This window comes from Carassius gibelio, chromosome A22 (genome assembly GCF_023724105.1).
Source record: "Carassius gibelio isolate Cgi1373 ecotype wild population from Czech Republic chromosome A22, carGib1.2-hapl.c, whole genome shotgun sequence".
Classification (NCBI taxonomy): Eukaryota; Metazoa; Chordata; class Actinopteri; order Cypriniformes; family Cyprinidae; genus Carassius; species Carassius gibelio.
The window spans coordinates 9045117-9057881 of record NC_068392.1 but is presented as its reverse complement, the minus strand read 5'-3'; the positions used below and the strand labels follow the sequence as shown (position 1 = coordinate 9057881).

The following is a 12765-nucleotide window of genomic DNA, read 5'->3' as shown; positions in this document are numbered from 1 at the left end:
TAATGACAGTCTTTTTAGTGAATTTTAAACGTAAAAAGTCCTCCTGTGGCTCAAGTGGTAGGCATTGCGTTAGCAGCGCAAGGTTGTGGGTTCGATTCCCAGGGAGCACGTTAGGTAAAAAATGTTAGCCTGAATGCACTGTAAGTCGCTTTGGATAAAAGCGTTTGCTAAATGTAAATGTAACACGCAAAAAGTGTATAGTCCGATTCTTACACGATTGACTCTTTTGAGTCGATTCTTTAAGTGAATCGACTGCACACAGCCTGACCATGCTTTTTCTGTTCTCCGACGATTGACTCTTTTGAACCAGTTCATCAAATCATTAGCAAAAAGTATGGATTTCGCGCACAAACTACTCATCACTTCAGATATGACTCGAAATGAAGTATTGTGTTATGTTGCACTTAAGGCTTTTAAGACTTCTGTTAAAATGAAAACGCGTAGCCTATTTAATCAGCATTTTTTTATATAATAAGTGTTTTATTTATTATTATTATTATTATTATTAAAGTTTACATTTGATTTAGTATTGTTACTTATGCATATAAAATCAGTTGCACTTATGCAAGAACTGCATTAAAGTGATTGTTTATCATTAAATTATTTTTTTATTTGGCAACACACTACTGAAGGTAGATACGAATGTCTTATTTTTCCATCCGTTTATTTCTCAAAACTACTCCTTTATTTATTTGTTTAAAAAGAAAATCATCTGCGCATAAGATATCAACTGCACGCTAAAGATGTAGGCTAAGTTAAATTCATCATCATGCTTTCTGCGTTACTATACTTGGTGTACTGTACACGAAGTGCAACGGCATTGGGAGTGCACATTGCTCTTGTCCCGTATGTGAATGGCTCTCGTGCCGATACTGAGGGCGCTGTGCTGATGGAAGAGCCCAAGAGTTTAAACGGCAAAAGTGAACGGGAGCTCGTCTCAGCGGACTCGAATCGTGCGCTTGCTTCACTTTTTCCCCCCTCTGCCTCTCTCTCTCTCTCCCTCCTCTCTCAGGTCGAAACTAACCGCGACACAAGTGGCAGCTTTTGCAACAGGGGTTTTTAAGGATATTACAATCTTCCTAAGCATGCCGAGCCCTCCTCGCTGCTCGTAAATCCACCTCAGTTTTGCTTCGCACCGCCACATGCCTCACGGCGGATGCCAGCGCGCGGCGCGGAGCGGAGAATGAACCAAGCGCGAGTTTTGTAACGCATCCGGACGACTTTTTCTATCCATCTTTTTCTATTCAAACGACCGCAAGATGAAATAATCGCTCCTCTCAGCGCTCCATCACCACAGTTTCACTCAAGGCTCTGTGAAATCTCCGTGCGCTTCCATCCATCCGTCGTCGGGACTTTTTTTTTTTTGTCTAAGGCTGCACTTGAAGATAATGCCGAAAGTTTGGATATACGGCTTTAACAGTACAGTAGGCTACAGTAAATGTGTGTAACTCGAGGCGGGGTTAAAGTTCAGCTCTATGGAGCGCTGAAGCGTCGCGCGCACTTCGCAGAGTTGGAAATGTGAAAGCAAGAAGCAAGGCTTTATTTTCCCTCTCTCCCTTCTTCTCTGTCTCTTTTTTTTTCTCTTTTCATACACACATATACATACACACCCCATACATTCACACACACACACACGCACACACACACACATGCACACACACACACACATACACACACACACGACATATACATCGCCAATTCAGGAGTTAAAACCGACAGATATGTATTCTCCGCTATGCCTAACACAGGTAAGTGACATTTTCGTCTATTATTAACTCTGTTTGTTGCGTTTTAGCGGTGTCTTTGGCCGGGACAGCACGGATAAGGACTAACCTTTGCTTAGGACAAGTAACTTAGTGTGCACTAAAGCATTTCTACTCTGACAGAGCCAACTGAACTACCACATGGCGGATGGCGCCCACCTTACACACAAATGTTTCTTGTGCACATTTATGTACAGCTGAATTTGATTCTAGCGGCTTTCTGCACGGGGACGGACATTGATATTTAGCAAAGCTGAGCGCTGTGCGTGAAAGAAAGCGTTACACTGAGCTCGCAGAGTCAAAGTTATGCACATTTGATCTTAAAAATAAAGTTTTTTAACGATTCAGCAGCGGTAGCTCTTCTTATTAGGATGCTTTGTGGTTATTTGGAGATGAAAAAGTTCTTGACGTTGCATTTGTAGGGTTTTCACAGCACTCTGGGAGCACTAGAGATACATAACAACTCTGCGTGACTTAAAAAGCTTCTGCTATGACACCAAGCTGTTTTGAGTTTAAAACGTCGCATAAACGGGTGCACCTTTAAATACATTTCCGAGATCAGAATAGTCAGATTTATGTGCGTTTTGTTATTGCATATCAATACAGCTATGCGGTTTTCTGTGTTAACTTTAGTCTGAACCAGCTGCCGGCAATAAAAAAGCTTGTCTGCTGTTTACATGAGACTTTTTCTTCAAGGCAGCAGAAACTCTTTGATTTTGCCTTTTGCAAACTTCACTGGCTCTATATTTCTGATATTTAGCAGCAGTTCTAAATGTTGACAAGTTGAATATATATATATATATATATATATATATATATATATATATATATATATATATATATATATATATTTTTTTTTTTTTTTTTTTTACTGTTAAAATTAGATTTGGTGCTGTCATGCTTAATTAATAACTCACTTTATATTTTTGCTTATTGCACTTTTGTAATTAGCACAGAATAACTAAAGTTGGACACAACTGAAAGGGTTAAAGGAGGTTTAAAAACGTTCATTGTGTGAATCATGGTGGCAGGTGAAGTGAGGTGACAGTTCTGGAAAAGCTGTAGCGTTACACTGTAGTCTTGATGTGATTTTAAACTATTTGGTTAAGTGCGTCTTATTGAACGCATTAAAACAAAGGAGAAGGCCTCAGTATTGTGTCGCATATAGGGACATTCTTTTGACCGTGTTAGTTAACAGTCTGTTTGGAGATACTGAAAAGGATTCATGTGAAATTAAAAAAAAAAAAAAGACAAATTATGTGTAATGTGTGGGGAAAGACGAGCTGAGAATGTTCTGGAACTTTCGAAGTCGTCTTTTCATCGATTTGATCATGTGAGACTCCGATAAGTTAGCAAAAAGTTCTTTTATAACTATTTATTTCTATTAAATCAATGCAAAACTGTGGGGAAGCTTTTTAAAAATAATTGATCAGTCACAGTAAATGTCAAAACAATATCACTAACTTGAAGCCTCACATAAGAACTTAGATATAGTTCATATATTTCACGAGTACCAATATTTGTTGCTAAAAACAGTTCTTAAATTAAAAATAAATAACATTCAGATTTTTGAGCAATAATGCACTCTGATAAGCAGATTACAGTCTAACAAAAGACTTTAAATAAAGCACTATTTCCTTTCTTGTAAATAAGCAATTTAACAGTAATATTAGTAAATGTCAAAAAATCTTAGTTGCATTGATGATAATTGAGACGAGCAATTGATTTCCTCTCTGTTAAGGCAGTATGAGGTCTATTTGCTCTCTCTCTCTCTGTGTGTGTGTGTGTGTGTTGTTTTTAAGGACTCAAAGAGTGCCAAAAATCACATCTGTACACTGCTTTAATTTTATGGTAAAATCTTTAAAATCCAAATAACACCTTTTCAACACTTTTACGTATTTTAGTTGATGCATAAATATACACTGGCCTTTCTTTGTATTCATGTCATATTAGGTGAACTGTGTATTCACATGGTTTGTTTTGCGTAATAGTTTTGCATGTGTTAAAACTCTCTTGTCTCTTTTTGGCCACGAGGCACTATTGTTCCATGCCGAGGCCTTCCTATAGGACAGCGAGGTTCAGCTCGAAACATTTTAGGAGTCTGGAAGAAACCTGACATGCTAACCAGACCCTATACTGACACCCAGGCACGCTCCGAAATGCGAAGAGCTGTTTGTTCTGCCGCTGCGAGCGTGTAGAATTCGGTTTTCATGAATTGCTAGAATTAAACCAAAAGAAGAAAACAAGCTTTCTGGACGCTCTCCTAATTCTAATCTGCACGTTAAATTACGCTCTGTTGTGTATCATCCACAAAATAATTCTAGCCGTCGGTTGTTTTATTTAAAAACATAGCTAAAAGTTAACATTCGATTTTTTTTTACAGTAGAGAGCTTGATTCTCGTCTGGAGATTTTCCATATTGATTTTTTTTCCCCCAAGCAATTTTACAAGAAGTCTAGGTGTAGACAAGTCTGCAACTAATCCTTTATATAAAGTAAGAAAGGAATAATAATAAAAGTACATCATTTATAAAAACTACAGTAGACGATATCAGTAACAACATTTTGCAGATTTTGGATTAAGTTACTTGGAAAGTCAGTGAAAGGAGATAAGGGAATTCATTCACTGGTTTGAATGCTGGATGAAACAATACAGTTTTTTATGCCTCGGAGGCAAGGGTGTTTGATTCTTGAACAAGACAGGAAGGAAACAATATGATTAAACATATACTGTACGTTCTCACAGGAGACACACACACACACATTGTGGCGTACTCTATAATAATGATATATGCTTATGCAAATCCTCGATTTCCTGTGGTGTAACAAAAGAGACAATATGACAATATGTATCCATATAAAGTCTGCAGCTATAATTAATATGACACGTAGTAATCTTACACAAACACTACATTTATTATAATCTACAGCTTAATAAACCTTTATAATTATTAAACTATATTTTTTCCTGTAATAAATATTTATATAATTTAGCTTGATGGCATATTGGGATTATTTTTAATTACCAGACAAACATTATCAGCAGTGCTTGAAATTGGCCTGAAAATGAATTGAATTAATGTTGCTAAATTACGCCGAATTAATTGTTAAATTTCTAAAGGCACTAGTCCGAGGCCCAGCGCGTTATGTTCATATCTGAGCTCATTCAAATGAAATCTTCACTCAGTGTCTCACGTAGTGCACTCTGCTCGCTCGCTGGCAGCTCTCTCATGCTCTCGCACGGTCGGTTTTGGGACACGATGCAGGGCTAGTGCTGTTTGTGGAAATGTTATTCCAGTGATTGGCAGGCTGCCATTATTCTCTCCATGTAATAAAAACCCTGAGTTATTTTCTGTGTAAAATCCCAAATTATTGCATATTAGAAACCGCACGTTATTTATTTGCCAAGTTGTTAGTGTGTATCATTTTTTTTAAGGCATTAAAGAAATGGAAATGCATTCCTACAAACACAGAGAATAATGTATAGGATATTTCATATTTTAATAGCCAAGGTTATGTACGGTATTAAAATGCTTCCAGTTTGTATACTGAAAAAATCCTTTATTTACATTTTGCCGCTTTCATAAATAACTGCATTTCAGGTTAAACAAGAATATTCTGCAAATATTAAAATATATTTCCTGTTGTAGATAAAATAACATTTAAATCCCTGCATAAATATATATACTGAAAAAAATTAGTTTTGATGTACAAAAATATGTTTTAATTTGGTAGCTGATATTTCACGGATCTTTTTGGCATTGTATTTTAAATATTGATTTTCTGCCAGGTTGTGCACCAGCGGCATCCCAAAACCCGGCACAATCTGCCCCGCACACACTCCTGTGTGAAAACAACACACTCCTCACCGATAGCGAATGAAGTAGATCCGTTTTTTGGAATCTTGTGTGCATTTTTATGGAGAACAGATAAAAATAGCCACTCTCATTTTCCTAGTCAGTTGCTGCTTTTTCTCGGCCCTGGCAGACCCCTACAGACCAGCATTCTTGCCAGAGAGCCAAGATATGTCCTAGACGAGCTTCACACACACACACACACACACTGCCCTGCTCGGTTCACAGACACAGTCCTGCTGTTGAGGGCCGTTTTTCAAAATAATCAAATGGGATTTTATTTAGACGAGCATGTTTCGCTTTCATGGAGTCTGCTGTTATTTTTGAGCTTTAGCTTGTGCTTTTTTGAAAAATCATTATTATTATTATTTAATTTCTTTTTAACTTTGTTTATATTTTTAAAAGATATTTTTAAGGATGTTTCTACAACGTGAAATCTAGCCATACAGTCTAATTTCTGCTCCCTTGTCCTTCTTCGCAGGATGAATTCCATCCTTTCATTGAAGCACTGCTGCCCCATGTGAAAGCGTTTGCCTACACTTGGTTCAACTTGCAGGCCCGCAAGAGAAAATACTTCAAGAAGCACGAGAAGCGTATGTCTAAGGAAGAGGAGCGAGCCGTGAAGGACGAACTGCTCAGCGAGAAGCCGGAGGTCAAGCAGAAATGGGCATCGCGGCTGCTGGCCAAACTCCGCAAGGACATCCGGCCGGAGTTCCGTGAGGATTTTGTGCTCACTGTCACCGGGAAGAAGCCCCCTTGCTGTGTGCTCTCCAACCCCGACCAGAAGGGCAAGATCAGGAGAATCGACTGCCTGCGTCAGGCGGACAAAGTGTGGCGCTTGGACCTGGTCATGGTGATTTTATTCAAAGGTATTCCGCTTGAAAGTACTGACGGCGAAAGGCTGGTTAAGTCTCCGCAGTGTTCGAATCCAGGGCTGTGCGTGCAGCCGCATCACATAGGAGTTTCCGTAAAGGAGCTCGACCTGTACCTGGCCTACTTTGTCCATGCAGGTAAGTCCCGTTTTGAATTCTCTGAATCTGTTGAACGTATGCAAATTATCATAATAGATTGCACTTTTAGGATTTTACTGTTTACAATCCATCAGCAGTCAATAAGGAAGCTGGGAAGTTTAGGATAAGTGCGTTGTATTCAACTCGAACCCCAAAAAAAATATATATGTAAATGAGAGAGTATTTTCTGTTTAAATCAAACATATAATGTGATTTATTTGAAGCTAATTGCTAACTGCAAGAAGCTAACATGGAAAAGTCCGGTGCAAATGTCTAACGAAGCAACTGTTAATTGGCAGAAGGCGGTAGGGGATCCATCTTGCACTGACAGCGGAAAAAAACCCACAAGCTTTCATTTGGAAGTCAAGAAGCGCACTTTGTTTCGCCAGGCAAACCTTAGCACCTTAATTAAATTCATTTCCTCTCGCACAAATTGTGGCACTGAGCGAGTTGGCAGCGCGCATATCTGCCGTTTCCTGCGTTCCGTACGGACGCGCGCTTTGATGAGGGACCGATAAAAGAGTGGAAACGCAGTGTAACCTGAAGACGGTGGAGATAAAGCTGTAAAACGTGAGCTTTAGCGCCGCATCGGAAAAACGGGATATCTGGCAGACGGCAGGTTGCAAAACGGGAGCGTGTGAATTACTTTGGCTTGGTGGGAACACAAAGGCCCGGAGCCTTTGAGCTTTTTGTGTGGATAAGCACAACACCATCACTGAAACACGGTTCCCCCGCGGCCCGCCGAAATCCTTAGTTTTGATGTTCTGAAAGCCTATTCAGTGGGGAGCGTCCTGCTAACAACCTAATCGGCGAAGTTACCGTTTCTTTTTGATTCGACGGTGAATAAGAGACGTCCGCGAGAGAACAAGAGGAAGAAAGACGCGGGAGTCTCTCTCTCCTCATCTCTGACCTGCATGCGGGCCGATCAGGTTTCCTCCTCGGTCTTATTTAAAGCAGTGGAGCATTGCTGGAGACCCCTTGATTAAAAGCCATCTGAAGAGAGCCTGACCTCATACACAGATGGCGAAAGTGGGGCTTCTGAGAGGAGCTAAAGTCAGTAATTAAATTTATCCTACAGTCTTGCCAGGGCAAAGGGGTGCAGGCCAAACACACCCACTTCATCTAGACAATAACACAGCTACCTATCAATATTAGGGGAAATTTCTGAAAGAGAGGATTCAGTTCAGTCTAAGTAAACTGTAAACTCAGATACACTAGAGGAACAATTGAAATAAGTTACGAGTTTGCCTTTTTAAGTTTGTTTTACTGGTGTAATTAGCTTTTTTCCAATATTTTTCTTATAATATGTGAGCTTGTTTGTATTTCCCAATTCTTTCAATATATTTACATTTACATTTATGCATTTAGCAGATGCTTTTATCCAAAGCAACTTACAGTGCATTCAGGCTAACATTTTTACTAACATTTGTTCCCTGGGAATAGAACCCACAACCTTCTGCGCTGCTAACGCAATGCTCTACCACTGTTTGCATGTTCAATATTTATAAATTTAGGTCTGTCCTTTTAACATTTTTAAATGTTGAGTTTGTATTTCTCAGTTCTTTAAATATTTCTTTAATATTTTCACTAATGTTTCACAGTTTTTAAATATTTTTGTATTCTTATCATTTGCAAGGTTAATTTGTGTTTTAGTTATGTGAGCTTAGTTTTTCAGAAAAAAATATAAAGGACCCACTTTATATTAAATAGCCTTAACTACTATGTACTTACATTTTAATAAATAATTTAGTACAATGTACTTATTGTGTACATACATGTTTTTACATTGTACTTATATATATATAAAAAAAGACATGTAATTACATCTGTATTTAATTTCTGTAATTACATTTATAATTACACTGTTGACCCATACTTTACACCTTAACCCACCCCTAAACTTACCCATACCTCCAACCCTCTTCCTAACCTTACCCCTATCCCACCTCAATAGCAGCAAAAGTGTTTTACAATACAATATGAACACAATAAGTACATTGTACTTATTTTTTTATGCAAGTACATAGTAGTTAAGGCCACCTAATATAAAGTGGGACCAATATAAATTGTTCTAATGTAAGTTTAATTTTGTATATCTCAGTTCTTTCCATATTGCAATATTTATCAGACTTTTTAGACTGCTGAGAGTTTTTCATATAACATGTTTAAGTTTAAGTATTTTTTCAGCATTCCATTTTTTATTCAATATATTCCCGTATTTTTGAAATTGATTTTTTTAGAACATGTATTTAAAAAAAAAAAAATTCGAATCTCAGTAGTCACAGTAAATAACTGTGTTAAAGTTTCTAATTAAAGTCAGATTCCATAAATCTCTTTGACAACATGAGAACAAGAAAAAGACACAAATGTGGTGTTCACTGATGCCTGAGGATGTGTATCCGTGGCTAATTTACGACAGGAGCACTCCACACGTGGGAGAGGTCACGGCTTAAGATGTTAGGGTCGTGACCCATCTTCAAGGCATTTGACCTTCTAGATAAACATCCACTCCCATTAGCAGCCAGTCAAGCGGAGAGCAAGCTTTGGTTTTGGGTTGCCCCCATGACCTCCTGTTAAAACAGGTGGTTTTGTTTGGGCCACAGAGTGGTGTACCATGTAAACCAGTCGAAAGGGGTTAATAGCCGTGGAGACCCAGACTAACATTACACCAGTGACTGTTTCCTTTTAAGAACATGAAAATCAGGCAGCTTGTTTTTTAGTTTTATTTGTGAAATCATAGTTACATTGCATTTAAGACTGAATGTTATTTATTTATTTATTTAAGTGATCAACTCACAATCTTTCCCTTGCAAATTTAATTTAATTATTACATTTATTTTGGGGTATTTTAACATATAAGATACCTTTAAAATATTTTAAATATATATATTTTTAGTTATTCATTTTATTTAATTTTTAAAATCATTTCTTTAATTTTTAAAATCATCTTGATGTAAGATTAACATTCAGTTCCCATTCAAATTCAGGTTAAAGTCTAAATTATTTATTTTTATGGGAAAAAGGATATTGTGTCGTCATAAAGAATTAAAAAGATGCATTAATAAGTACTTATTTCGCTGAAAAACTCAATTAGAGTTCCTATTATTATATATGTCAACTTCATGCAATTTCACTTGCTGTGAACTGTAGTTGTGTCTTATTGCAGTGTTTTCAGTCTTACTACACAATTGAAGGATACCACTGGTGCAGATAGATAACAAACGCTCAACCAGGCCTGTGTGTACATTTCCAGCCAGGCTGATGGATATTTATACTGGACTTACCTTAATTGACCCGGAGCCGCGTTGAACAAACGGTTTGCGTGTATAATGTTTGTAAAGACGTCTGACCCACTTCCATGTGAGCTCTTAAACAGATTGACTGTACAGCGTGTCTTTCAGAACTAGTTAGCTTTGATGACGCATGCTCGAGGTGCACTGTCATAAGTTTTTGTAAATTCGTATTAAGTTCTATGAACGTTTTTGCAAAAGCCTGTCAAAGGCTACAGGAAGCCGTCGATTCATATAACTTTTTTTTTTTTTTTTTGCGCCAGTAACCGAATCTGCTGATATCTTCAGGCTGGCTTTTGGCACATCTTGTGTTACAGCCGTTTTATATTCCTCTTCCTTTCCACAGGCTGAGGAATAACAATAATTTGGATCTATTTAAGGCGATTGTGGGATAAACCACAGCCTTTGTTGTGGTTACTGCAGTACACATTGTGGGCTGGGATCTCCCTACCCCCTCGCACCCATCCTCCCCTGCTTTCTGCTGGCTAAATCCCACCGACCAGCCCTGTTACTGCAACAATGACCATGCCACTGTGCTCTTTCACACAGTACCATTCATTAAAAACGAGGTTGTCGGCCATTCATAAAAATACATCATGCAACAAGTTATCTTTTCTGCCCGGATTGTGCAAACGCCTCTTTGGCATGGACCCAGTGCTGAAGAACCAGCTCGGATCCAATGATGGGATACAGCACAGTCAGTTTTAATATCATTGCATTTGACCTCCTTTTGAACCATTTTTCTCCTGCTGCAATGTGATTGGATTAAACGAAGCAGATGGTTCTGGGACGGGGGAAACTCTGTAAGATGTTTTGTTGCGCAGCCACTTGCCTTCAGTGGGTGAATTTCTCCGAAACCTGATTTCGGGGCAAATTTGTGTAATCCGTTTAATGTGCATTGTCAGTGCCGATCTTTCCTCGCAGATTTGGACCACGTTAGTGGGCGCCCAACAAAGGGTCTCAACCGTGCATCGCTTTCATTGTTGTGGTTCAAAAACTATTGTGTTTTTTTCTTTTCTGACGTGCAAAACATGCAAAATTTGTTTAAAATGCTGCTCATCACACTCCATTTCCTCTCTGACATAACTGTGGCCTGGGGAGCGCAGTGAAGAGTTGAGAACGGCGAGGCAGTGGGCAGTAATCTAGTGCCGGCGTGAGCGGTACACCTGTGCTTACCGCTTTCACCCTGCGTAGTGAGGCAGGAAAAGGAGTGAGGGGGTTGGCACCAGTCAGTTTTTGCTAATTAGTTTTGTATCAACTCCTCAGTCGTCCCAGCACACGGCCACTGAGAGAGAAACGGGCCCCATGATGAGAGCTCGGCTATTTTTATTTTTATCCTCCTTTATTCCCACATTTATTTAATGCTTCTTGTGTTGGAGTTGCTACAGATGACTTTGCAGTGCGAGAATGTGTTATAGACCCGTATGGAATACACGCATACTTTGGGATTCAAATATGTTAATTGCAGTTTATGTTGTTAAGTTAGCGCAAATATTTATTAAATGAACACACAAGTCATGGAGGATGTGTTAAACTTTGAACGAAAAAAAAGATTTTAGTATTAATAGTAACAAAAAGTTTTCTACTACTGTTGTGCTTCTAAAAAGATTTTCTTTCTTTATTTGATAGAATTAGTCCTTATGCATGACTGTTAGCAGTAAAGAGAAACAGAAGAAAGGCATTGAAGAGTTAAACAGACTTTGTTGTTTGAACTCATGGCTTGCAGTTTGAGCGTTTGCGTAAATGCCTCGTCGCAAGAAGTCTGCCGTCGAAGAGATTTAGGGAATAGTTCACACAAAAATGAACATTTGCTGAAAATGTCGTAATCCTCAAGTGGTTCCAAACCTGTATGAGTTTTTTTTTTTCATCTGTTGACCATAAAAGAAGATATATTGAATGTGGGTAACCAAACAGTTAATGGTAGCCATTTACTACCATAGTATCTTTTCCATACTATACAAGTCAGTGGCTACCGTCAACTGTGTTTACCAACATTCTTCAAAATATCTTCAGAAGAAAGAAACTCATGTTGTTTTGGTACATGACGGAGTAAATGATGACAGAATTTTCATTTTTGGAGAAAAGCCAATTGCGAAATTTTGAAAGAGATGACGCAATCCCTCCACACCGTTTAGCTTGCGATGTTTGTTGGCGCATGAATGTTAGCAGTATAGACAAACAAAACAAAGGTTATGTTGTTTGTTGCTTCAAGTTTAACTGTTTACTGTTTCCCGTTTTTTTTTTTTGTGAGCTCATTGCTGGCGTTGGGGAAGCGTACGCAGTGTCTGCGAACGGATCAGACTGTTTTAGACTTCCCGAGAGCAGACATCTCGTTCATTACAGAGCAGCAACTTTGGCTAACTTCTGAGAATGGAGCCTTTGTGCTCGCATGCCATTCAACAAGAGTGCCATTGTCTTAAGCCCCAGCCTGCAGCAAACGAGGCATTGCGAGGCCTTTACCGGGAGAAACTTTGATTGTATTGATGAGGACTTCACAGGGAAATATGTTGTTTTAATTTTTTTGTATTATTATTACTCAAGAACAACACCCTCAATTTGTCAACTAGGCTCCATGCAACACATTTGAGTTAAGATCTTATGTGTAATAAGCATTTTAAACAGCATTTTAACAAAGGTAAAAGAAAGGTTAGAGGTAGAAGCCAGAAATGTCCATTCAGCTTCAAATGTCGTAAAATGAATCTTAAATGGGGTTTAAACTGATGGACTGAGTCTGCTTCATTGCTAAATCTCAGCTCAAACTGGATCTCTTCCTCATCATGTGGAGATCGATCTGCATTATAGTGTCCGATCGGTACATCACTGCCTATTGATCACTGTGTTTGCAGTGTT

General features: G+C 38.5%; 1 protein-coding gene across 5 annotated transcripts in view; it reads left to right on the top strand.

The window, feature by feature from the left end:
* LOC127942756 (nuclear factor 1 A-type) overlaps positions 1-12765 on the top strand; it is a 141390-nt gene that overhangs the window by 24796 nt on the left and 103829 nt on the right. For 2 of the 5 annotated variants that reach the window (XM_052538710.1, XM_052538708.1), the window contains exons 1-2: positions 826-1748; positions 6097-6625. In XM_052538710.1, the coding sequence (XP_052394670.1) occupies positions 1650-1748; positions 6097-6625 (628 nt within the window). In that variant the 5' untranslated portion in view covers positions 826-1649. Of the gene's footprint in view, positions 1-824; positions 1749-6096; positions 6626-12765 lie in introns of those variants that run through there. The other 3 variants (XM_052538707.1, XM_052538709.1, XM_052538706.1) reach the window with 2 other exon arrangements.